At 62.4% G+C, this 25,833-nt stretch overlaps 4 protein-coding genes across 6 annotated transcripts; 2 read left to right on the top strand and 2 right to left on the bottom strand.

Moving 5' to 3' along the window:
• Positions 1-65: 65 nt before the first annotated feature.
• STX3 (syntaxin 3) lies at positions 66-6,836 on the bottom strand. The gene is made up of 11 exons (XM_066187353.1): positions 6,582-6,836; positions 5,133-5,210; positions 4,954-5,053; positions 4,785-4,859; positions 4,599-4,666; positions 3,999-4,107; positions 3,722-3,795; positions 3,509-3,643; positions 2,564-2,674; positions 441-541; positions 66-243 (listed from the first exon to the last, which is right to left on the bottom strand). The coding sequence occupies exons 1-10, from the start codon at positions 6,609-6,611 to the stop codon at positions 464-466; spliced, it is 858 nt and encodes a 285-aa protein (XP_066043450.1). The 5' UTR covers positions 6,612-6,836; the 3' UTR covers positions 66-243; positions 441-463.
• An 859-nt stretch (positions 6,837-7,695) lies between these two features.
• On the top strand, positions 7,696-15,320 carry PATL1 (PAT1 homolog 1, processing body mRNA decay factor). 2 transcript variants are annotated; one of them, XM_066187352.1, is made up of 19 exons: positions 7,696-7,764; positions 8,245-8,356; positions 8,441-8,652; positions 8,735-8,809; positions 9,394-9,588; positions 9,669-9,770; positions 9,943-10,032; positions 10,168-10,379; positions 10,452-10,541; positions 10,672-10,855; positions 11,834-11,957; positions 12,046-12,143; positions 12,226-12,285; positions 12,393-12,541; positions 12,866-13,025; positions 13,195-13,344; positions 13,725-13,816; positions 13,958-14,107; positions 14,284-15,320. In XM_066187352.1, exons 1-19 carry the CDS (start codon positions 7,750-7,752, stop codon positions 14,303-14,305), a joined length of 2,292 nt encoding a protein of 763 aa, XP_066043449.1. In that variant the 5' UTR covers positions 7,696-7,749; the 3' UTR covers positions 14,306-15,320. The 2 variants fall into 2 exon arrangements, with proteins under 2 accessions (XP_066043449.1, XP_066043446.1); XM_066187349.1 differs by having other exon boundaries at positions 8,732-8,809.
• A 433-nt stretch (positions 15,321-15,753) lies between these two features.
• OSBP (oxysterol binding protein) lies at positions 15,754-21,659 on the top strand. 2 transcript variants are annotated; one of them, XM_066187347.1, is made up of 14 exons: positions 15,757-16,064; positions 17,002-17,210; positions 17,863-18,110; positions 18,183-18,381; positions 18,683-18,788; positions 18,868-18,922; positions 19,021-19,152; positions 19,233-19,478; positions 19,559-19,679; positions 19,762-19,865; positions 19,949-20,044; positions 20,130-20,311; positions 20,399-20,619; positions 20,695-21,659. In XM_066187347.1, exons 1-14 carry the CDS (start codon positions 15,757-15,759, stop codon positions 20,835-20,837), a joined length of 2,370 nt encoding a protein of 789 aa, XP_066043444.1. In that variant the 3' UTR covers positions 20,838-21,659. The 2 variants fall into 2 exon arrangements, with proteins under 2 accessions (XP_066043445.1, XP_066043444.1); XM_066187348.1 differs by having other exon boundaries at positions 15,754-16,064; positions 20,399-21,659.
• Positions 21,660-22,417: 758 nt separating this feature from the next.
• CABP4 (calcium binding protein 4) lies at positions 22,418-25,296 on the bottom strand. The gene is made up of 6 exons (XM_066187345.1): positions 25,011-25,296; positions 23,844-23,874; positions 23,530-23,673; positions 23,345-23,454; positions 22,739-22,886; positions 22,418-22,659 (listed from the first exon to the last, which is right to left on the bottom strand). Exons 1-6 carry the CDS (start codon positions 25,260-25,262, stop codon positions 22,631-22,633), a joined length of 714 nt encoding a protein of 237 aa, XP_066043442.1. The 5' UTR covers positions 25,263-25,296; the 3' UTR covers positions 22,418-22,630.
• Positions 25,297-25,833: the final 537 nt, after the last annotated feature.

The raw sequence follows: 25,833 nt of genomic DNA, 5'->3' as shown, positions 1-25,833 counted from the left end.
GCCCCTCCGGCCGCTCCGTGCCGCCGAGGAGGGGCTGCTTGTCACAGCGGCCACCAGCCGTCACCCGAGTGCAGGAGGAGGAGGAGCGAGGGGGTGCTGAGAGGGGCGTGGGGAGCGTGGTGGTGGGCGGGCTCCACTCCTCCAGGGACACGTGGGATGTCCTCGGGGCTCCGGGGGTCAGGGCTCGGCCGGGGTCTCTCCGATGGATCATCCAGGCAGGGGGGCAGGAGGGGGAAAGGCCACCTGTGACAGGGAGGGAGATGAGGTGACACTCAGCAAGGGGACGTGGCTGCCAGCGCTGTCACCATCCCCATCCCTCCCCGGCGTGGCAGCCTGGGGACACTCAGAGTGAATGCCGCCCTGGCAAGGCCCGAACCCGCTCCCTGGGATTGGGGGGTACCAGGGACCCCGTGTGCCACCCCCAGCCCTGTCCCTGTCACCTGGAGGGCAGCGGGTGGGGGGCTCAGGCAAAGATGCTCGCGATGCTGGACGCCAGGATGATGGCGAGGATGATGCAGCACAACATGATCATGATCTTCTTCTGCTCGGGGAGACAGGGAATGTAAGGCAGGGACACAGCTAGGGAGGGGGACAGGGGATAAGGATGGGGCTGGGGAGGGGAGCAAGGAATGGGGAAGGGGACAACAAGGATAGGGGCCGTGGAGTGGGGAGAATGGACAGAGACAAGGCAAGGGACAAGGACAGGCTGGGGAGGGGACAGGGAGAGTGGCAGGGCAGGTATGAGCTGGTTCTGTGTAGCACAGGGAGGTGACAGTGCCAGCGTGCCCTGGGACAGGTGACCAAACCTGTGACTTACCCAAAAACTCGGTGGCAGGGGGAGAGTCTGGACAGAGCCCGGGAGTTGGGGATGTCCCCAGCCTCGCCCTTCCCCCTCGTGTCCTATGGCACCGGGAAACGGGCCTGGCCCAGCCCCCAAATCTCCGGACACCAGGAGCCGAGCCGGAGCCGTGCTGGTGGCTTTGGTGGCTTTGGGTGTTCCCGGTGCCAGCACAGAGAGGAGGCGCAGGGCGGGATCAGCGGGATTTTATTACAACGGGAGTTAAATACCCACGATCAACACATGCTCCCGCCCGGACATCAAAGCCAAGAGGAGACGGGGACCTGACAGCTCCGTCTGTCACGGCACGGTGTCAACAAACCACGCTAGTGCCACCAAACCCCGTGTCCTGTCCCTGTCCCCGCCCTCATTCCACCGGGATGCTTGCGCGGGTGAGCGTCCAGCCCTGAGATTTGTGTCCTTGTCACCCGTCGCTGGGCCTGTGCTATCAGTGACCGCGTCCTCATGGACGGAATCCTGTCCCCTTCCGTGGGGACGTGAGGGACAGATCTCAGGGACCGGCAGGACGGGCGGGAAAGGTGGCGGTGCCGGAGCCCGCGGCGAGAACTGGGACACGGAGGGCTGGGAGCAGCAGGTCCGGGAGGAGCAGGGAGAGGAGGGGTCCAGGATCAGTGCCGGGGAGGATCCCACCGGGAGGTGACATCGCTGGGATGGTCGGGAGTGTCTGGAGGAGGGAAAGGGGAGCTGGAGGCGCCGGCGGGGAAGGGGATTGCAGCAGGAAGGAGGGAGCGAGGATGGCAGAGATGGATATGGGGAAGAGACAAAATCCAGAGCCTGGAGCAACACGGAGCCCCGAGGAACGCAGACCCTCGAGCAACGCAGACCCCAAAGAGCACAGACCCCTGAGCAGCAGACCCCTGAACATCACAGATGCCTGAGCACTGCAGGCCCCCAAAAAGCACAGACCCCACAGCACCACGGGCCCCCAAACATTGCAGACCCACAAGTACTGCAGACCCTCAGAGAGCACCAAACCCAGAACCCAGCACCCCCAGCCCTGTAACAGCCCCAAATCCCAAAGCACTGGAGCCCCCCAGGCAGGAGATGCCCTTGGGATCCCCCAGGGCTCTGTGTCCCCACAGTGGGGGTCCCCTGCTCCCCAACACTTACAGACCCCCGCCCCAGGAGCTATTTCATGTTCAGCCCCACCGAGAGTCCAATGATGAGGGCAACTGTCCCCAGCAAGAGCACGGCCACTGCCACCAAAATCAGCAGCTTCTGGGGGAACAGGGGCAAGTCGGGGGTGGTGACACCTGTCCTGTGGGGGGGGGACATAGGGGCAGGGGCACCGAGGGGCTGCAGAGCCCTGGGGATGGGGCAGGAGGGGCTGAGTCCTCACCAGCTCATCACACCTGAGGGTGGGAGGGGGCTCAGGGGTGGCAGTGGCATAGCAAGGGACAGAACTGCCAACCTCCCATGGGGTCACTGGGGGGAGGTGGGAGTTATTGGGATCACTGGGGGGAGGTGGGAGTTATTGGGGTCAGCTGGGGGATACGAGGGGTGGCTGAGGGGGACAGGTGACTGAGGGAAATAAAGGGATCTCAGGGCTGCTGGAGGATATGGGGAGCTACTGGGTGCACTGTGAGATGTGAAGGCACAATGAGGGCCACAGGGGGACACTGGGAGTACCTCTGGGATGCTGGGAGCTACGGAGGGGACACTAGGGGCTATGGAGGGGACATGGGGGCCATCGGTCTGTCTCACCCTCCTGGCCTCACTTTGGTACTTCACAGCCTTTTTGGTGTCGGCCACAGCCCGTTCCACAAATCCGACAGACTGGTCCATGTTGTTCTCTATGCGGTCGATCATGGCTCCCTACGGAGCACCCGGGGGACACAGAGAGAAGGGGGGACACTGAGAGCACCCCGGGGTGCTGGCACCCACCCACCTGGCGCGCCTGGCCCCGGCACCGGATTGTCCCTGTGCTCTGCTCCACATGCTCGGCTCCGCGTTATCCAGCGGCCCACCCTGGGGGAGGAGGGACAAGGTTGGTGGGGACACGGTGACACAGCCCCACAGCACATGGCACACCACACACGCAGGTACTCACCTATCCCCAGAGCATGCAGTGACTCCTCGTGTGGCATGGGGGGACAGAGAGGGGCTGAGAGAAGGGGCAGCACCACCACAGGCTGGGGGACACTCAGGGGGGACACTGTCCCCTCCAGGCCACCCGGGGTGGGGGGTGGCTCCATGGGAACATGTGCAGTGGTCACCACCCCAGCTGACATCACTCCATGCTTGGACCCCCCTGTGCAGGTCCCTGGGCCACTCCATGGTCCCGTGCAGGTCCCTGTGAACCTACACTTGGGTCCCTGCTTGTCTCTGGTCACCCTATGCATGGGTCCCTGCTCGTCCCCATATGTGAGTCCCTGCTCATCCCTGTGACCCTGTGCCCAAATCCCTGCTAATGTCGATGTTCCCATACACAGGTCATCCCTGTGACCCCATACCCAGGTTCCTGCTTGTCCCTGCTTGTCCCCATGCTCAGGTCCCTGTTCACACTGTCCCCTGCTCATCTCTGTGAACCCATACCCCTGCTTCTCCTTGTGTCCCCATGGCTGGGTCCCTACGTGTCCCTGTGTCCCCATAGCTGGGTCCCTGTGTGTCCCTGTGTCCCCACAGCCGGGTCCCTGCGTGTCCCCGTACCTGATTCTCCACCAGCATGGCGATGTCCACGAACATGTCGTGGAGCTCCTTGATGCTGCTCTCCAGGCGCACGATGTCCTTGTGCCGCCCCTCGATCTCGCTCAGCGCCTGCTTCGAGATCTGTGAGTCCATGATCTGCAGGGGCAGGGGAACGTCAGCGGGGGGGCCTGGCCCTGTGACAAACCCCTGTGCCCCCCCCATGCCAGGGCTCACCCCCGAGGTGAAGATGGAGGGGTTCCCACTCTCCAGCATCTCCTCCAGCTCCTCGTCCGTGGTGTTCTTGCCGGCTGCAGGCACGTGGGGAGGGATGGGAACAGGCCCCACCCGGTTTGGGGTAAGGAGCGGGGTCTAAGTGATCTGGCTCCACCCACTTAACCAAACATGGTCAAATGGGAGGAGTCTGCATGAGTTGGCCCCTCCCACTCCAAGAAAGAGGTGGGGTTTGGTTCCCAGGCCCCGCCCACCCCAGCCGCGGGCCTTGGTCACGCACTGATTTCCAGCTGGCGCTGGATCCGGCCCTTGCTCCGCTCCCGGAAATCCACCTGCGCCTCGTTGTACTTGGTCATGACATCCACGAACTTGCGGGACAGGACCGAGTGCTGGGGACAGGGACAGGGACGTGAGGATGGGAACGGGGACAGGGACTTTGGGATGGGAAACCCCAGGGCATGGTGTGACCCTGGGGGACTGAACCTGGTCCTGGGGACGGGGACATGGAACACCCCAGGCACGGCATATCCCTAAGGGCCTTTTTCACAGGGGACAGGAGCAAGAACAGAGGTGTGACACTGCCCAAGGGACAAGATGGGAAGTCAGATCAGTGACACTTTGGGCATGGTGTGTTCCTGATCCCAGGATGAACAGTGTTGGGAGTGGGGAAAGTGGTATGAAACCCAGGGGATCCCAGATGTAGCATCTCAGGGCAACAGGACAGAGTGTTGCGGACAGGGCAGAGGGATACAAAGCCTGGGATCACAGGGTGCTGCTGGGGATAGAACTGGGAGACTTGGGGACCCCTGGACATGCCGCATCCCCAGCCCACGGGGGACAGGGTGGGAGCTGGGGACAGTGGCTGTGGGCCGGAGCTCACCTGGGACTTGCGTATCCGGAGGTCAGCAGAGGATCGTGCCTCGTCCTGCTCGATGTTCCTCTCCATACCTGGAGAGAAACAGACCTCAACCCATCAGGAACCCTTCCCACTGCCAGCCCCCATGATCCCAGAGTCCCAGAGGGACAGGGACACCCGCGACATGGTGGTGGGGACAGTGCCACTCACTCTTCAGCTTGTTACGGACGCTGTTGGCCATTTTCTTGATCTCTGCCGTCAGCTGCTCCAGGTCATCTTTGGTCTCTGTGGGATCACGGGTGTGAGTCACCACGGCAGTGTCCCCAGGGAGAGTCCCTGTGACCAGGGGAGGCTGTGGGGATGCTGTGACAGCACTCACTCTGCTCTGGGATGGGGGCTGAGAGGATGATGCTGTAGAGCTTCTTGGCCTCCTCCACGTTTTCTGAGATCTTGTCGATGTTCTGCCGGGTCTCCTCAATCTGGGCACACCCAGGAGCATTTGGGGCGGGTTAGAAGGCAGCCCTATGCCCCCCAGCCCCGCTCCCAGCCCTCCCTCACCTCCGAGAAGAACTCATCCATGAACGCCGTGTTGTCCACGGCGATCTCCAGCTCCTCCTCGTCGTCCGCATCCTGCTTCTGTTGGGACACAGCGCTCAGGGTGGAGCTCCTGCCCTGCCAGAGCCCCCCAGGGGCCCCCGGGGGGTGACAGAGACACGAGGGGAGTAGCCATGGGGATGTGGTGGCACAGGGGGGGACATCTGCAGCAGGGGACAGCTGGGGGGGCCGAACCCAGCTCACATCTGGCCACACGTGGCTGGGAATTAAGGGATTGCTGGGCTTGGCCAGAGGGAGGGGACGGGGACAGCAATGGGATGGGGATGGGACGGGGTTTGTGTCCCATACCGTGGCCCCACAGCAGGTCTGGGGTGGCCCTGGGGGGCACGAAGGTGGCTGGTACCCCTCACCCTGGTGTCGTGCCCAGGACCCCACCGATGTGCTCCCAAATCCAGCCCCTCCCAAAACTCAGTCTCAGCCCTTTTGCCTCCCCTCACCCCCTCAGCTCCACCAGCACACCGGGGATGTTGTTGGGGTGTCCTGGAGAAGGGGACAGACCCCAGGCTGGGACCCCCCACCCCCCTCCTGCTGCTGCCGGAGTAAAAATAAAATTAATCCCTTCGCTCCCCCCGAGGGCTTTATCTGATGGCTCCATAATCCCGGTAAATCCCTGCCAAGCCTCCCTGCCATGGCTAGGGGCCCGGCTGCGAGTTGGGGGCCTGCTGGGACCCCTACGATCCGCGGGGAGCAGGGGGAGTCCCCCAGGAGTAGGGGGAAGTGGGGCCCCATGGCAGAGCGGGAAAAGGGAGAAGGAAATGGCGCTTGTGGCGGGAACATGGGGAAGTGTGGGGTGCAGAATGGGGTGCGGGCACTCCAAATCCACTGCCATCCCCCGCAGGATGGACACCCCCCATAGGCTGGGTAAGGCTGGTATCCCCCCATTGCGCCCCACGGCATGGGGGGACAGGACTCAACTCGGGGGGGGACACGTCACCCCAAAACACTCACCGTCCCCCCAAACCTCACGGGGATGACCCCTCCCCCAGTCCTTCCCACCTGACACCCCCGTTGTAGGGAGGCTCAGGGTCCCCCATCTGCCATGGGGTGACCCCCGTGACACCTCCACGCACAGCGGGGTGGGGTCTCGGTGCCATGCATCCCGTGGTGTCTCCGCCCACCATGGATTGGGGTGTCCTCGAGACGCCGTGGGATGGGGTCTGAGGTCCCCCCATTCCTGTGACATTCCCCCAAACTGTGGGGTGGCATTTCAGTGACATCCACCCCATGACGTCCCCATCCACCACAGACTTGGTTTTCGGGATTCCCTCTCCCCGTGATGCCCCCACCCACCATGGGGTGGGGTCTCAGGGACCCCCATCCCGGTGTCACCCTTTTCCTGAGGGGCCCCCTGGGGGTGTCCCCTGTCCCCTTCCCACGCCGGGGGTCCCTCACCGCCTTGAGCTGCTCCAGCCGGTCCTTCATGGTGCCCCCAAAGGCTGGGGGGGCGCGGGGAGGTCCCCGTCCTCTCCCAGCTCAGGGATGGGGGATGTCACCCTCGGTCCTCGCCGCTCGGCCAGGCCTCCTACATCCAGGCGAGGTGGCGGGTGGCCCTGTCCCCTGTGCCTGTCCCCAAGCCCGGGGCTGTCCCTGCGCTAATCCCCAGTGACGGGCACAAGGAAGGCGCCGAGGGGAGGGACGAGGTGGAGCCGCCCCTTCACCTGGGACACCGGGGACACCGGACCCGCTACAGGCGGCAGCTGGGGTGGCCCCCGGGCCCCCAGGGAGGTGAATGGGGTGGGGAAGATGTGAGTTTGGAGGCCATGATGAAGCTGATCTCCCACGGGGGTCACACGCTGAGGACGTGTCACCCCCTGCCACGTGTGGCTGCAGCGGGAGGACGGCTGGGGACAGGGAATGCGATCGGGGGGACGCAGCTAGGGACACAGTGTGAGTGGGGAAACGGCTATGGATGTGCGTCACAGCTGGGGACATGGCTGGGTTCAGGGGACACGACTCGGGGGGACAAGGCTGTGCACAGGAGTCACATCTGGGGACACAGCTGGGGGCAACACACAGCTATGGATTCAGGACACAGCTGGGGGGACACGGCTGGAGACGGGACAGGAGCAGGCACAGGGGACAGCTTGAGGACATGGCTGCAGTTAAGTGACACAACTGGGGGTCGTGACTGGGGACAGGGGTCAGGGCTGGGGGAGACACGGCTGGGGACAGGGGACGCAGGCGGGGGACATGACTGTGGATGGGACACAGCTGGGGACAGGGCTGGGTGGGCACTGCCGGGGCTACGGATGGGGCGACATTGGCTATGGATGGGGTGACACTAGGGGGCACAGCTGCGGGCGGGGGACGTGCGGGTGTCACCGCTGCGCGCGGGAGAAAAAGGGACGCTACCCCTTTAAGAAACACACACACGAAGGGGCGTGGTCTCTGCTGGGCGTGGCCCGTATTAGCCCCGCCCCATCGCGCGCCGGCGGGCGGGACGCGGGGCGGTGGCGGAGGATGACGTCATGCGACTGCGCCCGCGGCGGCGCATGCGCGGCGGGGCCCGGGGCCTGGTCGGGCGGCGCGGAGCCTGCGGGCGGGGGGCGCCGGCGCCGCCATGTTCCGGTACCCGGTGAGCGGGGAGGGGCCGGGGAGGGGCCGGGGGGGGGGCAGAGCGGGCGGGGCCCCGCGGGGCCTGCGGGAGAACCGCGCCGGGACGGCACCGGGGCGGTGTAACGGGGTGGGGGGGGCATAACGGACTGGGGCGGGGGAGGTAGAATGAGCTGGGGAGGGCGGTCACTGAGGGGGTCTGAGGGGCTGGGAGGGGGCTCCAGGGTGACAGAAAGAGTCTGGGGGGCAGTGGGGACCCATAACGGGCTGGGGGAGCGTATAACGGGAGGGGTCACTCTCTAGGTCTGGAGGGGTCACTGGGGAGATGTAACGGCTTGGGGGAGTCACTGCATAGGAATAATGGGTTGGGGGGATTCCCAGGGGTGGATAATGGGGCTGGGGAAGGTATCCCTGGTTGTGGGGGGGTTTATTGCACAGGTATAATGGGTTGGGGGGTCGGTAGGAGGTACAGTGGGGCTGACCCCATTCCCGGCTGTCCCAGTCCCTGGAGGACTGCCCGCTGGACGAGGATGAAGATGCCTTCCAGGCCCTCGGGGAGGAGGATGAAGACATCGACCAGTTCAACGATGACACCTTTGGGGCCGGGGCCGTCGGTGAGACCCCAAGTATCACCCCCAGATCCCCCTGACCCCAGAGATCCCCCCGGCCCACGCCCCTCACCCTGTGCCCCCTCACAGATGACGACTGGCAGGAGGCCCACGAGCGGCTGGCGGAGCTGGAGGACAAGGGCGGCTCGAGCCGGGAGCCGGACGGTCCCGTTGGGAATGACGGGGACGTTCTGGGCGATCCCGAGGACGCGCTGGCCGAGCGGCTCACGCGGCTCGTCATCGACAGTGAGCTGGAGGACCCAGCCATCATGCAGGCCGTGCACACCAGGGAGCCCCCGCAGGTGGGAGTGGGCTGGGGGGGCCAGGGGAACGTGGGGATGGGCCTCACAGCGCCGTCCTGACTCTCCTTGTGCCCTGCAGCAGCCTGGAGGGCTGAATTCCAGCATCTGGGACAGTTCAGCCATGCTGCGGCGCATCCGGGGGCCGCTCCTCACTCAGGTAGGGTGCTGGGGGCAGGGGCCCTTCCCTGGTAATTCCAAAGGCCTGTGGCAGCCAGCTGGGTGGGATGAACTGTTCCTGAGATAGTGGAGCGTCCCACTTCTCTCCAGCTGCATCCGTGGCTTGTAGGGTACCCTCATAGCTGTCTCCCTCTGTCCCCCCTCAGACCCTGGAGGGCTGGGATGGCAGATTTTTGCTGTTCTGGGATGCCTGCTGATGACTAAGGGGTTTCAGGGCTCCCAGCAGGATTTGGGAATGTTGATGCCTGGTGGCAGAGGATTTTTGTGTTGTTGTGGTTTCATTAAGAGTCAGCCTTTGAAGTGCTGCGTGTCCAACCCTCTCCCAACCCTCTGCTGGCTCTGCCAGGCTGGGAGGTGACCCAGAATCCCCACCCCATGCCCTGTTATCCCAAACAAGACACTCTTGGCAGTGACGTGCGCTCTGGGAGTGCCCAGCGTGGCATGGAGATCCCAGGAAATCGCAGTGGGATGTGGAGAGCTGGCAGGAGGATGGGGGGTGATACTGACCCTCCTCCCTGTCCCAGCCTGTGACCCCGGGGGGTGTCCCTCCTGTTCTTCCCGCAGGAGATGCCATCGGTGTCCGTGCTGGATTATGCCCTGCCCCAGAGGCCTCCGCAGGCACGGGATGAGGAGCGGGATCCATCGGAGCGGGCGCTGCCCCGGCGCTCCTCGTCCCCCATCATTGGGAGCCCCCCGGTCCGGGCTGTTCCCATCGGCACCCCCCCGAAACAGGCTGCCATCCCAAACTTCAACCAGCAGGTACCTCCTCGCTTCCCGTTGCTCCCGAGGGTGCAAGCTGCTTCCAAGGGAGAGTGACCGTGCCACTTGCCTCCTCCCAGATCCTGTGTCCCAAGCCTGTCCACATCCGAGCTACCATGCAGCAGCGTTATCCCGCTCCCTATGGAGAGAGGATGTCCCCCAACCAGCTCTGCAGTGTTCCGGTATCCAGCTTTCTTTCCTCCGTCTTTTTGGGGATTGATGACTGGGCCTCCCAAAACCTTCACATGTTCCTGTGACTCATCCACACCCCAGGGAGCCTGGCCTTCCTGGGGTTTGTCCCATCTGCCAGTCGTGGTCTGTGATTGGAGTCCCTTTTCCCAACTCTTTCCCCAGAATTCCTCCCTCCTGGGCCACCCGTTCCCCCACAGCGTCTCTCCCGTTCTCACACACCTGCAGAGAGCCCAGCTGCTCGGAGGAGCCCAGGTAAAGCTCCTTCCTGTGCATTATCCCACCTTTCTCTCTGCGTGGCTCTGGGACTTGGCACTCCATGGCTTTTGCTGGCCATCCCGGATCCTTTTCCTACCTGGCTGACTCCAGGTGTCCTCTCTGCCCCCGCAGGCCGGCCGAATGTCCCCCAGCCAGTTTGCCCGGGTGTCGGGGCTGGTAGGGAGCCCGCTGCCTTCTGTGAATCCCAAGCTGCTGCAGGGCAGAGTTGGGCAGATGATGTCCCCGGCCGGAGGGTTCCGTGCCTTTTTCGGGGCTCCCCCCGCCCCGCCCCCCTCACAGCTGCCGCACCCTCCGGGCCCCGGATCCCACATGCAGAACCTGAGGTCGGTGCTGTCCCTGTCCCGGCATCCCGCCCGCTCCCTGCGTCCATCCCTGACGGTTCCTGCTCTCCCCAGGCCGCAGCCCCAGATGTTCCGGCCAGACACGACCCATCTGCACCCCCAGCACCGCCGGCTCCTGCACCAGCGGCAGCAGCAGAACCGGAAGTGAGCATGGGGACAGGGACGGGGCTGCGTGGCACGGGGACGTGTCCTGCTTCCGGGGTCACCTGTCCCCCCCTCTCTGTCCCTTCCTGTAGCTCCGGTGTGCTCACGGGTGCCCTTCTTCTCCTGCCAGCCAGCACCGGAGCCTCAATGGCTCCGGGGGGGACCGAGGGGGCCACCGGAGCAGCCATCAGGAGCAGATCCGTAAGGATCCCTACGCCAACCTCATGCTGCAGCGGGAAAAGGACTGGGTGTCCAAGATCCAGATGATGCAGCTGCAGAGCACTGATCCCTACCTGGATGATTATTACTATCAGGTACTCGGGAGCAGGATCTTCCCCCTGTCCTCAATCTGATATTGAGTGGGAAGAGGATGTCAATCCAGAGGGAGATGCACTGGATTGTTTTCCTCCCTGGTAGAGGAAAGTGGAGGCACGGGGTGGGATCAGCATCCCTGGGAAGAGCTGACTCCTTCTTGGATGAGATTTCCAGGAGAGAGGAGATGTTGGGGTACTCTGGCTTCATAGGTTTGCGATAACAGGATAGCAGCTCCTCTCGATTGGAAGTGTGACAGAGCCAGGATAAAACCCCTGGAATGAGTCAAGGGAGATGCTAAATGGAAAACTCAGGAGAGATCCTTGGGCAGGGAAAGGGTGACTTTGGTCTGACTGGAAACGGTGGTGGTGAATCCTGTGGGAATCCGAGGAGTGCGGTGGAGAAGGTGGATAGGGAGAGATTGTTCCTGCTTTTTTCTGGTTCAGGAATAGGGAATGTCAGACAGTGCTGGGAAAAGCCAGACTTGGAGCAGGTGGAGCCAGGTGATGACTGAGGGACTGTTTGAGGGTCGTCAGAGAGAGAGGGAAATGTCTGGGATTGACATTGGGAGACTGAATGGGGCGGGAGAGCTATGGTTGCTGGGTCCATCCTCTCCTGAGCTGGCAGAGTTTTTTTGGCATCTGTGGGTGAGCTGGTCCCAGTAGAGAAGAGGAACTGGTGCAGGATGTGAGTCAGCAAAGCTCTGCTGTTGTGAAATAGGGTGGATGGGATGGGGAGGCCTCAGCACGGTGTCAATGGAGCAAGGCAGGCTAACTGGGATGTGCTGGGAAGGACTGGGAACCCCACAAGGACAGTGGATTGGTCGTTGTCCTGAGAGGGCTGAGGAGGAGCCTGGGAGAGGAGGATGGACTCAGCTGTGGCTTAAATTATGATGTTGAGAAGATGATGGACCTGAGGAAAGGGAGATGGCCAATGGTTTTTTGGAAGACAGCTCTCAAAATTTCCTCTCCCTGCCTCAGAATTACTTCCAGAAGCTGGAGAAGTTGGCAGCAGCCGAGGAAGTGCACGGTGATGGTCCCAAGAAGGAGCGCACTAAACTCATCACCCCTCAGGTGGCCAAGCTGGAACACACCTACAAGCCAGGTAAAGCTCTCCAGCAGCCGCAGGACTCCTTTTATCCAGGGATTTAGGGGACTCATCCCTCAGCTTCCCTGCTCCCTCCTTCCTGCAGTGCAGTTTGAGGGCTCGCTGGGAAAGCTCACTGTCTCCAGCGTCAACAACCCCCGGAAGATGATCGATGCCGTGGTGACGTCCCGCAGCGAGGATGACGTGAGTTCCTGGCCTTCTTCCCTTCCAATACAGCCCTGTGGCTCCTTCCCATGGCCCTGACTCCCTCTTCCCTTCCTGGCAGGAGACAAAGGAGAAGCAGGTCCGGGATAAGAGGCGACAGACCCTTGTCACGATCGAGAAGGTGAGTTCAGAGGGGATTGTCCCGACACTCAGAGGTCCACGGTGGGATAAAAAGTGGGCCAACCCAACACATTCCATGACTGCCTGAGTGATCCATGCTTCCTGCAGACGTACAGCCTCCTTCTGGACGTGGAGGACTACGAGCGCCGCTACCTCCTGAGCCTGGAAGGGGAGCGGCCAGCCCTGATGGGAGAGAGGAAGCAGAAGATCTGTGACATTTATGACAATCTGAGGGGAAAGGCACCTGGGCAGGACAGGTGAGCGGGATTTGGGAGCTCCAACACTCTGGGACCACGGAAACCAGTTTTCCATGTATCTGTTTGACTCTTGCAGGGGGCTGAAGTAACCTTTTTTTTTTTTGCCATTTTACCCTCACTGTGGTTACAATGTCGCAACTTCCATCCCCGCCAGCTGGCAGAGCTGAGGGTTAGGGATGTCATTCCTGTGTAGTTTTTCCCTCCTCAGGGATGTTTTGTGAGGCATGAGTGTGTTTTCCACCTGATGCTGGAGCAGATCCAGCCATGGCATAACCCTGGGATGCTCCCAGGTGAGGGTTGACACCTTTTCCCCTCCCTCCTCAGGCTGAGTGATGACCACTTCATGCAGATCATGTGCATCCGGAAAGGAAAGCGCCTGGTGGCCCGGATCCTTCCCTTCCTGGCTCCAGAGCAAGCAGCTGACATGCTCATGGCCACAGCCAGGAACCTGCCCTTCCTCATCAAGAAGGATGCTCAGGATGAGGTGAGGCTCCAGAGGCTGGGAGGGCTCTGTGTGTCTTCAGGATGGCAGTTCCTGCCTTTCTTGGGAGGGTGCCAGAGGTTTGGAGGGGCTGTGTGGGAGAAGCTGTTTGCAATTCCAGACAGGTACAAGGAAACTTGTGGAGCTCCCAGCTGTGTTCCTTTCTCCACAGGTGCTTCCCTGCCTCTTGAGGCCCTTTTCCCACGTCCTCTACCATCTTCCCTTGGGAACAGTCACCAGCCTTGTGCAGCAGCTCACAAACCTACCTCAGAGCGCCGCCGCTCCCACCAACCTGCACCTCACTGCTGTGCTCCAAAACAAGGTGCTCCTCATCCCCACCCCTTCCCAGCCTTGGGAATTGCCCCAGCAGCCTCTCAGCACTGGGCTGTTCCCCTCACTAATTAACAAGGGAGTCTAGCACATTAATTAACGGTCTGCGGTGGCCCCGGGCTCTGCTTCAGCCTGGCAGCAGCTTGTGTCTGTCAGCTGTGCTCCACACTCCAGTCCTGGAATTTAGAGTGGGAATGTTGCTCCAGTTGGGTTGAGAATTGTCTGTGGTCTTTTCTTCCTTCTCCTCCTGTGAAGGCAGCCAGGGATCTTCCCGCCTGTGCCAGCATTTCGGGAGGGTTGGGAAGTGTTGGGGATTCTCTCAATCTCCCGGGGAATGCTTGGAGGTGAGTGATCCCCTCCCTGTCCCCACAGTTCGGTCTGTCCCTGCTGTACCTGGTCCTGAGCCGAGGGGAGGAATTGCAGAGCTCAGACACGAACACGGAGCTGATGCAGGACAACCAATGGTGAGTCCCTGTCCCGGGCTGGGATGCTCCTGCCTCCTGGAATGTCACCACATTCCCAGCCCCTTGGCAAGGAAAAGGTAGCCTCCAGGCTCCAGGAACCTCCACACCTCTCACTGCTCCCTTCTCCCCTTTTTCCGGCAGGACGGAGCTGATGCTGATGGCGACCCGGGAGCTCCTGCGGATCCCTCAGGGAGCCTTGGCAAAGCCTGTGTCCATCCCCTCCAACTTGATCTCCCTCTTCTCTCGCTACGTTGACCAGCAGAAGCTGAACCTGCTGGAGACAAAATTGCAGTGAGTGCCAGCCCCCTTTTCCCATGGGAATGTGGCCCTGTCCCACCAGGGGGCTGGGAGAAGGGAAAAACCAGAGGTGGGGGTGCAACTGGAGGATTGGAGTGGGGAAAAGCAGCTTGGGCAGAGGGGAATTGCTGCCTCCCTCTGATCCTGCCACTGTCGTTCCCTGTTTCCAGCTTAGTGCAGGGGATCCGGTAGATCTCCGTGGCTCCTTGCCACCACCAGAATGTTCCAGACGAAGGAAAGAAGGAAGAAAGGATGGAGCACACACGGTTCACCCCACATCTCCCCTGACGCCCGGCTTGGCACATGGGGCACATCTGCCCCCCAGTCCCTGGATCAGCAGGAAGAGGGGGATGTTTGGCTGCTCCCCTCTTTCCCACAAAGTGCTGCGTTTCCCTGCTGCTCCAAATTTCCCCCGACTCCTTCTGCACCGCTGAAAACTGCTGCTTGCCCGCCCAGACACACACACACACACACACACACACACACACACACACTACTGAGGATCCCGGGAAGCAGGGAGCCCCTCTCTCCACATCCATGGGCAGGGGTTCCCCCTCTCCTTTCTGCTCCTTCTCCAGCCCTTCCCACAAGCACTGAGCTCTGTTTCCTGCCCTTCCCCACACTTCACACACCTGTTTGGCACACTCGCATCGTCTTCCCAAAATTCGGCTCTTTCCCTCCCCCCCGGGATCTGCCCCAGCAACTCCGGGGTGGGGGGGCACAGCCGAGTCTCTGTCCCCTCCGGATCGGATCCGAGTGGATTCAGCTGTGCTGCTCCTTGGGAAGGTGGTGGTGGTGGTTGGGGGATAATTTTTTTTTTTTTTTTTTTTTTTTTTTTTTTTTTTTTTTTGCTTTTGAAAAGAAAAAAAAAAAAAACCAAGAGATTTGCACATGTAGGGATTTTACACCCCAGAATTCCTCCTGGCATTAACCAGCCCCCCTCTGCTGCTCCTGACCCTTTCCCTGTCCTTTTCCTCTGACAGAGCAAGTGGAAAGTTCATTTACTATTATTTTATTTTATTGCTTTTTTTGTCCTTTTTTCCTGCCTTTTTTTTTCTTTTTTCCCCCCGTTTTCCCCTTTTTTGATTTTCTTCTTAATTTCATTTACTTGCTGTAATTTTTTTTTTTTTTTTTTTTTTTTTTTTTTTGCGTTCCTCGTTCCCCCCAGTTTTTGGTTCTGGTTAATGAGAATAAAGTTTCTAAATTTACATTTTTATAGGGTATTGTAAATAAAGATGAATTGTATACGGCTGCCAGCCTGGCCTCTCCTTCGCTGGCCCGAGCCACCCCCTGCGCGACCCCGCGATGTCCCCGCTCTGTCCCCTCGGGGTTCTCGAACCGCGACGCCAGGGAGTACTGCCGAGGGCAGGGGGCGTGGCTACGCCTCAGCCAATGGCAGCGCGCCTGGCGCGAAGCCCCGCCCCTCCGCCAATCGCTGGCGGGTGACTCACTTCGCGGCGTCAGCACGCGCGGCGCGCCGCTCCCTCACCCATTGGATCCCCGCCTGATTGACAGCCGATGTGTCCGCCCTCGACCAATCGTTACGCGCGAAGCGCCCCGCCGGCGCCCTGGCCACCAATGGGGCGCGGACGTGGGCGGGGCGAGTGACGGCAACGCGCGGGGCGGTGGCGGCGGCGGCGGCGATGGCGGAGCTGCGTGCGGCGGGCGCGGGGCCCGGCCCGGCCGCGCCCCCCGGCCCCGTGGCGCTGCCCGCGGCCCCCGGCGCGCCCCCGGCCCTGCCCTCACCGGCGGCGAGCGTAGGGGCGGCACCGGCACCGACGGCGGCACCGGCGGCACCGACAACGTCGGCGGGCGGCGGAGCCGGCGCGGGCGGCGGCGGGGCCGGTCCCGGCTCGGCCCGCGAGGGTTGGCTCTTCAAGTGGACCAACTACATCAAGGGGTACCAGCGCCGCTGGTTCGTGCTCAGCAATGGGCTGCTCAGCTACTACCGGTACGCCCCGGGACCCGCCCCGCCGTCCCCCGGGCCCCCCGTGACCTTGGGGCCGGGCTGAGCCCCCGCGGCGGGAGGGAAGCGGGTGTGAGCCCTCCGCACCGGGCTGGGCGGCGCACGGTGCCCCGGGGCCGGCTGGGAAGGAGGGCGGCTGTCACCTCCCTGTCTCCGCGGTTGTCGCCTCCATGTCACGGGGGATATCACCTCCCGGTCACCGGGGCTGCTCTTTGCGGGAGGGGAGTTGTTACCCTACTCCCCGTCGCCCCTCTGTGCCAGCAGGAGAGGAGGGCGGTTGTCACATCCCTGTCCCCGTGGTTGTCACCTCTGTGTCCCCGGGATTGTCACATCCCTGTCCCCGTGGGTATTAGAGGGCGGGTGGGGGCGGGGGTCTGCAGCCCCCTCAGCCTCCCGCAGCTCCCGGATCCCGCTGTCCATCCCAGCAGCTCTTTCCGGTGGCCTCGTGTGTTGTCACCCGCGGGGACACCTGAGCCTGGCCCGGGAGGGCCTTGTCCCTCCATTATTCATGGGGAACCGGAGCCTTCGGCAGCTGCCGGCTCCGGTTACACCCCCGGCAGCGGGGGGGCACCGGGCTGGGGGTGTCCCGGCTGGATGTCACCTCTGGCACCCGGTGACGTGGAAGGGGAGTGCCAGCCTGGCGCGGCCTCTCTAGGACTTCACCCTCGTCCCGGGCTGTGCCAGGATCCGGGAAGCACCGGATCCCTGTGGCTCCAGGATCCCTGAGGCTGCTCCTGGGGGCTGTGGACTTGTCCCCCCAGAGTGATATCCCCAGGCTTGGCCCTGCTGTGGCGCCAGCAAACCCTCCCTATTAATAGCCCTGGCTGCTGGACTGGAAATGCCGAGCCCCCTGCGCGGCCCCCCAAGGGCTCATCTCGGGGATCCTTCCCTGTCCTTCCCTCACTGCAGCTTTCCCCTGCAGATCCAAGGCGGAGATGGGCCACACGTGCCGTGGCACCATCAACCTGGCCACGGCCAACATCACCGTGGAGGATTCCTGCAATTTCATCATCTCCAATGGCGGAGCCCAGACCTACCACCTCAAGGCCAGCTCCGAGGTGGAGCGGCAGCGCTGGGTCACCGCCCTTGAGCTCGCCAAGGCCAAGGCTGTCAAGATGCTGGAGGAGTCAGGTACGGAATTCCTGGATCCGTGGCAGGGTCACGGTGCACTCACAGGGTGAAATCCCGGTGCCCGACAGTGCCCAGGGTAGGGTCAGTGTCCTCAGAGTGGGATCCCAGTGCCACACACTGGCCAGGTTCCCAGAGCCCCACGGGTGGCAAGAATCCCAGCACAGGAGCCCAGTGCTTGGAGAACTCAGGGCAGGATATTAGTGTTTCACAGTATCCCAGTGTCTCCGGGGCAGGATCCTAGTGCTTCACAGGACCGAGGGCAGCATCCCAATGCCCAGGGAGAAGAATCCCAGCCCACAGGGCACAGGTTCCCAGTGCCCCCAAGCATAATCCCAGTGCCCCCAGGGCAGGATCATAGGGCGGCATTGGTGTCCTTAAGGCAGGCTTCAAGTTCCTCACAAGCCCAATGCCCCCAGGGCAGGATCCCAGTGCCCTGGGCAGCATCCCAGCATCTCCAGCAGGAAGGCTTGGAAGGAATTGGCCGTGTCCATGCACATATGACTGCAAAAGCCTGGTGTGCACAGAGATGGACCATCAGCGTTTGGGAGCCCTCAGGGATTTGGGGATCCCCCCGTGCCCTTCCTGGCAGCCCCGCCACCAGCTTCTGGTGTGACATGACAATCCCACACTCTCCATGCCTTCCTGCCCGCAGACGACTCCGGCGACGAGTCGGTGTCGCAGACGGACAAGACGGAGCTGCAGAACACGCTGCGGATTTTGTCCAGCAAAGTGGAGGACCTGAGCACCTGCAACGACCTGATCGCCAAGCACGGCACGGCCCTGCAGCGCTCCCTCAGCGAGCTCGAGGCCCTGCGGCTCCCTCCAGACAGCACGGACAAGATCAAGCAGGTCAACGAGCGGGCCACGCTCTTCCGCATCACCTCCAACGCCATGATCAACGTGAGTCTCCATCCCCAGGATTCCACAGTGGGAAAAGCCCCCACTTCCCTGCTGAACGCTGTTTCCCCACAGGCCTGCCGGGATTTCATGCTCCTGGCACAAACGCACGGGAAGAAGTGGCAGAAGTCGCTGCAGCAGGAACGGGATCAGCGGATTCGGCTGGAGGAGACGCTGGAGCAGCTGGCCAAGCAGCACAACCACCTGGAAAGGGCTTTCCGGGGGGCCACAGTGCTCCCTGCCAGCACAGCCGGCACTGGAGGCTCTGGCAAAGGTGGGGAGGGGCAAGTGCTGTGCCCAAGTGTCTCCCAGGTGCTTCCCGGGATTTTCCGAGCCAGGCTCAGCTTCTCTCACTCTCCTGATCTCAAGGGATATGTCTGTCCCATCTCACCTGTGTAGCCAGGTGATTCTGGCATCCACACCAGGGTCCAAACTGGCTCCTCTGAACCTTATCTGACACCCCTCAGAGCTGGGGTGGGGTGTGGCCCCTTCGTCTTGCTGATGGTGACAGGGGAGCCTTTAGTGGGAAACTGGGAATGATGTCCCTTCCTCACCAGCCCTGTCCCCTTTCCCAGATCTGTGCTGCCCTGCCAAAGGTGACCTGAGTGATGAGGATGATGACAACAATGAGTTCTTCGATGCCCCAGAGATCTTCCCCATGCCTGATGTCATGGGCCACAAGTGAGTTTCGGGGGAGAGGGGAATCCCCTCACTGCTCTGCCCTGCTTGGGAATGTTCACCCCCTTTCCCCCCTTCCCAGGAGAACTGGGAGCAACATCAGCGGCACCAGCAGTGACATCAGCCTGGATGAGCAGGTGGGATGGAAGTTTATGGCTTGGGGGTGCCCAAATTCCCATGGAAGTGTTTTGGGGGGTCACAGGGATTTAACCACCTTTGTCTCCCCTCTCCTTAGTACAAGCACCAGGTTGAGGACACCAAGAAGGAGAAGAGAACGCGCATTCCCTACAAACCCAACTACAGCCTCAACCTCTGGAGCATCATGAAGAACTGCATTGGGAAGGAGCTGTCCAAGATTCCCATGCCAGTGAGCACAGATGCAGCCGGCAGGTGGGCACGGGGCACCCTGGAAGCCCCCTTTTCTTTTTGACCCGTTCCCTTTTCCAGGTGAATTTCAACGAGCCGCTGTCCATGCTGCAGCGGCTGACAGAGGACCTGGAATACCACGAGCTCCTGGATCGGGCAGCACGGTGCGAGAGCTCACTGGAGCAGCTGTGCTACGTGGCCGCTTTCACCGTGTCCTCCTACTCCACCACCGTCTTCCGCACCAGCAAACCCTTCAACCCGCTCCTGGGAGAAACCTTTGAGCTGGATCGCCTGGAGGAGAACGGATACCGCTCCCTCTGTGAGCAGGTGTGGCCGGCTCCTCTCTCCCAGCCTTTCCTGGGCCGTTGGGATGGCCGGCACTGAGCTGTCCCCAATCCCGTGTCCAGGTGAGCCACCACCCGCCAGCTGCTGCCCACCACGCCGACTCCAAGAATGGTTGGACGCTGCGCCAGGAAATCAAAATCACCAGCAAATTCCGAGGGAAATACCTCTCCATCATGCCTCTAGGTGAGCACCCCAGGAGTGTGTGGGATTTTTGGGACCCCCTGAGGCTCCAGGTGTGGTTCCTGGCACAATCTCCCTCCCCCAGGTACCATCCACTGCGTCTTCCACTCCTCTGGCCACCACTATACGTGGAAAAAGGTGACGACCACCGTGCACAACATCATCGTGGGGAAGCTCTGGATAGACCAGGTGGGAAGTCGTGGATGGGAGGTGTATGGAAGCGTGGATCCATGGGGAATGGGGTGGGTCTGACTGTCCTCTCCCCTCCACAGTCAGGTGAGATCGAGATTGTCAACCACAAGACAGGGGACAAGTGCATCCTCAAGTTTGTCCCTTACAGCTACTTCTCCCGGGATGTAGCGAGGAAGGTAGGGACACGGAGCCATTGGGCACCCCAGGCTGCTTGTGACTGCCCAAGTGTGTCCTGATCCAGGCTGTCCCTTCTCCCGCCAGGTGACCGGAGAGGTGATGGATCCCTCGGGAAAGGTGCATTTTGTCCTGCTGGGCACGTGGGACGAGAAGATGGATTGCTACAAGGTCCAGCTGGGAACAGGGGACAACGGAGCCGAGGCGCGGCCACGAGCCCACGAGGCTGAGGACAGCCGGGTGCTGCTGTGGAAGCGGAACCCGCTCCCGTGAGTGGAGAAAACGGGAATGAAGTGGCCCCGGGAGTGGGGGGGCTGTGGGGCTGGCGCTGAGTCCTGTTCCTGGCTGTGCCATAGGAAGTATGCAGAGAACATGTACTACTTCTCGGAGCTGGCGCTGACCCTGAACGCTCCGGAGAACGGGACGGCCCCCACGGATAGCCGGCGGCGCCCGGACCAGCGCCTCATGGAGAACGGGAGGTGGGACGAGGCCAACGCTGAGAAGCAGCGGCTGGAGGAGAAACAACGGCTCTCCCGCAAGCGCCGCGAGGCTGAGGCTGCCCGTGCCACCGAGGACGGTAAGGCAGGGCTGTCAGACAAGGATGTCCCCACTCAGTGTCCCCCCCAGGCCCTCACCCCGCTGTGCCCCCCAGGGACACCCTACGATCCCTACAAACCACTGTGGTTCGAGCGGAAGAAGGACCCGGTGACCCAGGAGCTGGCGCACGTCTACAAGGGGGGCTACTGGGAGAGCAAGGAGAAGCAGGACTGGAGCTTGTGCCCGGATATTTTCTGAGTGTGGCAAGGAGGAGGAGGAGGAGCGGCGTGGGGGGGGGGGGAGGGATGAAGGCCAGGATCCCCCCCTGTCCATCCGTCTGTCTTAACCGTGTGTCCCCGGGCCTCGCCGTGAGCGCCGGCCGGGCTTTGCCTTAGCCCACCCAAACTGACCTTGGGGAGCAGGAGCCAACACAGCCCCCCCCAAACCCGTGCTGGAGCCGAGGGGGGCGTTCATTCGTCCCACTCACCTCCTCGGCACCCTGGGGTGGGGGGCACGGCCGCCCCTGGGGTGGGGGGCCCCAGGGAAGGCGCTGCGGGGCGAGCCCAAGGCTGGCCTTGGTCTCCCCCCCTCCCCTTTTATTCCCGTTCCCCTTCGCCCCCAGGAGTTCGGGTGCTTTTGGGGTCCAGAGGGGGCCAGACTCCTCCCCCAGCCTGTTCTATAGGTGTATATTATATATATGTAGAGAGCAATCGGGGTCCCCTTCTCCCCTACAGCCCCCAGTTTGGGGGGTCCCCACCCTCTCCGGGGTGGCCCCCGCTTGTGGGGACCCCCCATGAGGTGCCTTCCCTGTAGGTTTAGGGCAGGGGGAGGGCCTGGGTTTTGGGGGGGTCCCTCCAGGGTGCAGTGGGACCCCTGCACCCCCAGACACTACAGGGGTGGGGAGATGCGCCATGGGAGGAGTCTCTGCACCCCCGAACCTAAGATTGGGGGCGTTTGATGCCTTTTTCTTTTTTTTTTTTTTTTCTTTTTTTTGGGTTGGTTTTTTTTTTCTTTTTTTTGTCTCCAGAAAAAGAACTAAATTAAAATCTGTGAATGCCCCAACACTGCGCCTGCTCTGTGGGGTAGGGGGAGGGTCTAGCCCCTCCCTGTGACTGATTTTGGGAGGGACCCCCTACTCCTGTAGGGATCTGAGTGGCAGCAGCTAAACAGGGACTTGAACCCCATTCATGGGTTTCTACAGGTTTTGCTGCCCTGTGATAGGTGGGGGGAAATAAGGGGCAGCTCCTGTATTCCCCCTGTGTTCTCCACTGGATTTGGGGTGCTAGGGACACCCTTGGTGACTTTTTGGGGGGATGGACCCTTGACCTCTTCCCAAGGACCCCTTTTGGCCCAGGGGGTCACCTGGTCTGGGGGCGGGCATCAAAGGAGGGGAGGTCATGAGAGGCCCTGGGACCGTCTGGAGACACTTCCGTGGGGCGGGGATGTCCCAAGGGATCGTGAGGACGCCCTGCGAGTGACACAGCTTTCCCCGCGCCCTGCCCGTCCCCATGGTACGTGGCCTCTGATTAGCCAGCTGGCCTGAGGGGCACGTGCTGATTGGCCAGTTGGTTTGAGTGACCGTTCCGGGGGGGCTGGAGTTTCCCCGCCCATATTGCATTGAAGCGTGCTGATTGGCTGGCCGATGGCAGCGGGACAGATCCAGCCAATGGGAGGGCGCGGTCTGGCCCTGGAGCCGCACCCCCTCGGTACCCCCCGCCTCTTGTCCGCCGTGGGACCCCGCTGTCCCTCACCTCAGGCGGTGGCTCGGGTGGCCGGAGGGGACACTGACCCCACGTCCCTCCCCAGACCACCAGACACGTTCCTCCAGCTCCAGTCAAAGGGGTTTATTGGGTCCCCCGGCCTCCACTGGCTCTGCCACCACAGCCGCTGGCTTTTAGGGTCGGGGGTTTCGCATCTGCCCCATCCCCAGATGCTCCGCTCCAGCTGTTCTCTCTGAACCCTGATGCTGGCAGAGCTCTCGGGTCGGTTGGCCGGGCGGGGTGGGGGGGGTGGGGGGTCAGCCGGGGGTCCCCTCCTGCCCGGTGTCTCCATTACCGGGACGACAGCATCATCACGAACTCTGTGGGGCGAGGAGGGGACGTCAGGGGACCCAGGGCTCAGCCCCTGCCGCGGCCCCCCGGGGAAGGGGGTCCTCTCACCGTCGAAGTCCACGTGGCCATCCCCGTTGAGATCCACGTCCTGCAGGATCTCGTCCACCTCCTGCGCCTTCAGCTGCTCCCCCAGCAGCGCCGCGATGGCCTCGCGCATCTCGGCCGTGCTGATCTCCCCGTCCCCGTTCATGTCGAACTGCGGCACCCGCGGGGCTGGGGTCACCCTGCCACCACGGCCACCAGCACGCCCCAGCTCCCTGTAGTCACTGTCTCCGCTGCGCTTGTGGTCACCATGATGGTCATCGTTTCCCCCTGGTCACTGTTCTCTCCATGCCTGTGGTCGCCCCATGGTCATAGTTCCCTCATGGCCACTGCCCCTCCCTGCCTGTGGTCACCACCATGGTCACTGCTCCCCCATGGTCTTCCCCTGGTCAGTGTCCCCTCCATGTCTTTGGTCACCCCATGGTCCTCCCTATGGTCACCATCTCCCCATGGTCTTCCCGTGATCACCGTCCCCTCCATGGCCCCATCATCATTGTCCCCACCAGGGTCTTTCTAAGGTCACTGTCCCCACCACACCTGTGGTCCCCTCATGGCTGTGGTGCCCCTGAGGAGGGGACGCCATGCCCGCTGTCCCCGTGGCGGTGGCCGTACCTCGCGGAAGGCAATCTTGAGCTCCCTCACGCCCACCATGTGCGCCGTCTCCTCCCGCAGCTTCGGGCCCATCATCTGCACAAAGTCCTCAAAGTCCACGCGGCCGCCCACTGTGGCAGGAAGGGGACACCCTCAGCACTCCAGCGACCCCCCGGCACCCTCCCCGGCCCCCCGAGCCCACTCACTCCTCATCTTGATGTGCTGGGAGATCTCGATGAGCTCCATCTCGGTGGGCATGTACCCCAGCGTGCGCATGCACTCGCCCAGATCCTTGTAGCTGATGTAGCCGTCCTGGTCCGTGTCGAACTCCTTGAAGGCATCCAGCAGCTCTGGGCATGGCCACAGGTGGGGACAGGGAAATCATGAGGTGTGGAAGGTCACATGGACACCGTGTCACCCTGGGGCAGGTCCTTTCTTGGATGTGGGAGACCCCTCCTCCATGAGGACGTGCCCCGCCATTCCCCTAGGCCCATGTCCCCACCCCGTCCCCTCTGCTCACCATCCAGCTCCTCCGGTGACAGCTCCCGCTCCTGCATGGGACACACAGAGGGGGTGACAGCAGAATGAGACCCAGCTCCGTGTCCATCCCCCCTCCTTGCCCCCCCCAAATCTCGCTGTCACCTTTGTTAAGCGTGGGCCAAAATTAACTCCACTGGAGGATTAGTGGGATTGGAGGCAAAGCCCCGCCCTGCCCTGTGCCTGCACCTCCCACCTGCCCTGCTGCACTTCCTGTGTCCCCCCTCTAGTTACCCACCCCAGGGACCCCCAGGCTCTCGATGGGATGTGCCAGGTGGCCACGGATGCTGTCAACGGGGTTGGTACTCCAGAGGTGGGGCAGGGGGGGACAGCATTTTTACCCCCACAGTGCTTGGCTGCCCCTGCCTAGGATGTCACCTCAGCATGTCCTCTCTGTCCCCAGGGCCCTGGAGTGTCCCCAGCACCATTCCCAGCACCCATGTCCCATCTATCCCCACGATTCCAGGGTGTCTGTGACTGTTCCCAGTGCCCCATATCCCCTTCATCCGCAGGTTTCCAGACTGTCCCTGACCCCATTCCCACTGTCCCCATGTCCCCATCTCTGGAATCCCAGAGTGTCCCTGACTGTGTCTCCTCCACTGTCCCTATGTCCTTTTAATCCCCAGGGACCCAGAGTGGCCCTGACCAGTGCTCAACATTCCCTCCATCCCCAAGGTCCTGGAGTGTTCCAACCCCATCTTCACTGGCCCCATGTCCTTCCATCCCCAGGGTTCTGGAACACCCTCATTGTCCCCATCCCACTGTCCCTAAGCCCATACCGACTGCCTCAATGCCCTCTTCACCTACAGGGTCCTGGACTGTCCCTGTGCCCATCCCCACTTTACCCATGGAGCAGCCCCACTGTCCCCATCCCCACTGTCTCATGTCCCCATGTCTAAAATGCTCCACCACATCTTCTCCATCTGCAGGGTTCTGGACTATTTCTGTCCCCACCCTCACTGTCCCCATATCCTCTCCATCCCCAGGGTCCCAGAGTGTCCCTGACCATGTCCCCAAAGCCCCTGACCCCTTTCCATCCACAGGATCCTGGACTATCCCAGTCCCCATTTCCACTGTCCCCACATCCCCTCCATTACCAGGGGCCCCCCGTCCCCACCCTGACCCCCATGTCCCCTGCCAGTCCCCCGACCTTGCCAAAGACGGTGTTGAGGAAGGGGGAGTAGGTCTTGGTGGCAGCAGCGTGGGGGTCCGCGGGACCCTTCTTCCCACTCTTCTGCCCGTGGCCGCCGTGCCGGGACTCGGAGCCAGAATTCTTGGGGGCCGGGGCAGCGACGTCCTCGGGGGCTTTGGGGGGTTTCTCCCCCTCCTCGTGCCCCCCTTTCCCTTTCTGCGGGGGCTCCGTGTCCTTGGGGGTCTCCTTGTCCCCGCGGGAGCGTGGCATGGGGCCGGGGCCGGGGCCGGGTGGGCAGAGGGTGGGCAGGGAGCGGGACCCCGGGATGGCCGAGCCGGAGGAAGGAGCAGGGAAATCCTCTTACACCCCCCGTGACCCCCCCCAAACTCCCCCCGCCGTGGGCCCGGCAGGGCAAAGCCAATTAGCGGTGATTAATGGCAGGAAACAGCCACGGCCACCGGCCCTCGGGCAGAGCCACGCGGCCACCGCTCCCCGGCCACCGGACGGGTCCCCACAAGCGTCCCCGGGTCCCCACCGAAGCCCTGAGTCCAGCAGTGACACCTCAAAGCCACCACGGTGTCCCCAGAACGACCCACATCCGCAGTGGTGACACCGCAAGGCCACCACTGTGTCCCCTCAAGTGGCACCTCTCCCCGAGCTCCCCCCACCTCTAAGGTAGGTCCATTTATTGTCCCCCCATGATGGGGACTGCTCGGGTGTCCCCAAGGCATGACTGGGGTGGGCATAAGGTGGAACAGGGCCTTCAGAGGGGAGGGACACCCCAAAATGAGAGCAGGGAAAAGCCCGGCCCAGGGGCCGACCTGGGTCACCCTGCGGTGAC

The sequence above is a fragment of the Chamaea fasciata genome, unplaced genomic scaffold (genome assembly GCF_029207755.1).
Source record: "Chamaea fasciata isolate MVZ Bird 193981 ecotype frontalis unplaced genomic scaffold, bChaFas1.0.hap1 SCAF_7, whole genome shotgun sequence".
Classification (NCBI taxonomy): Eukaryota; Metazoa; Chordata; class Aves; order Passeriformes; family Sylviidae; genus Chamaea; species Chamaea fasciata.
This window is presented reverse-complemented; position numbering and strand designations above follow the sequence as displayed.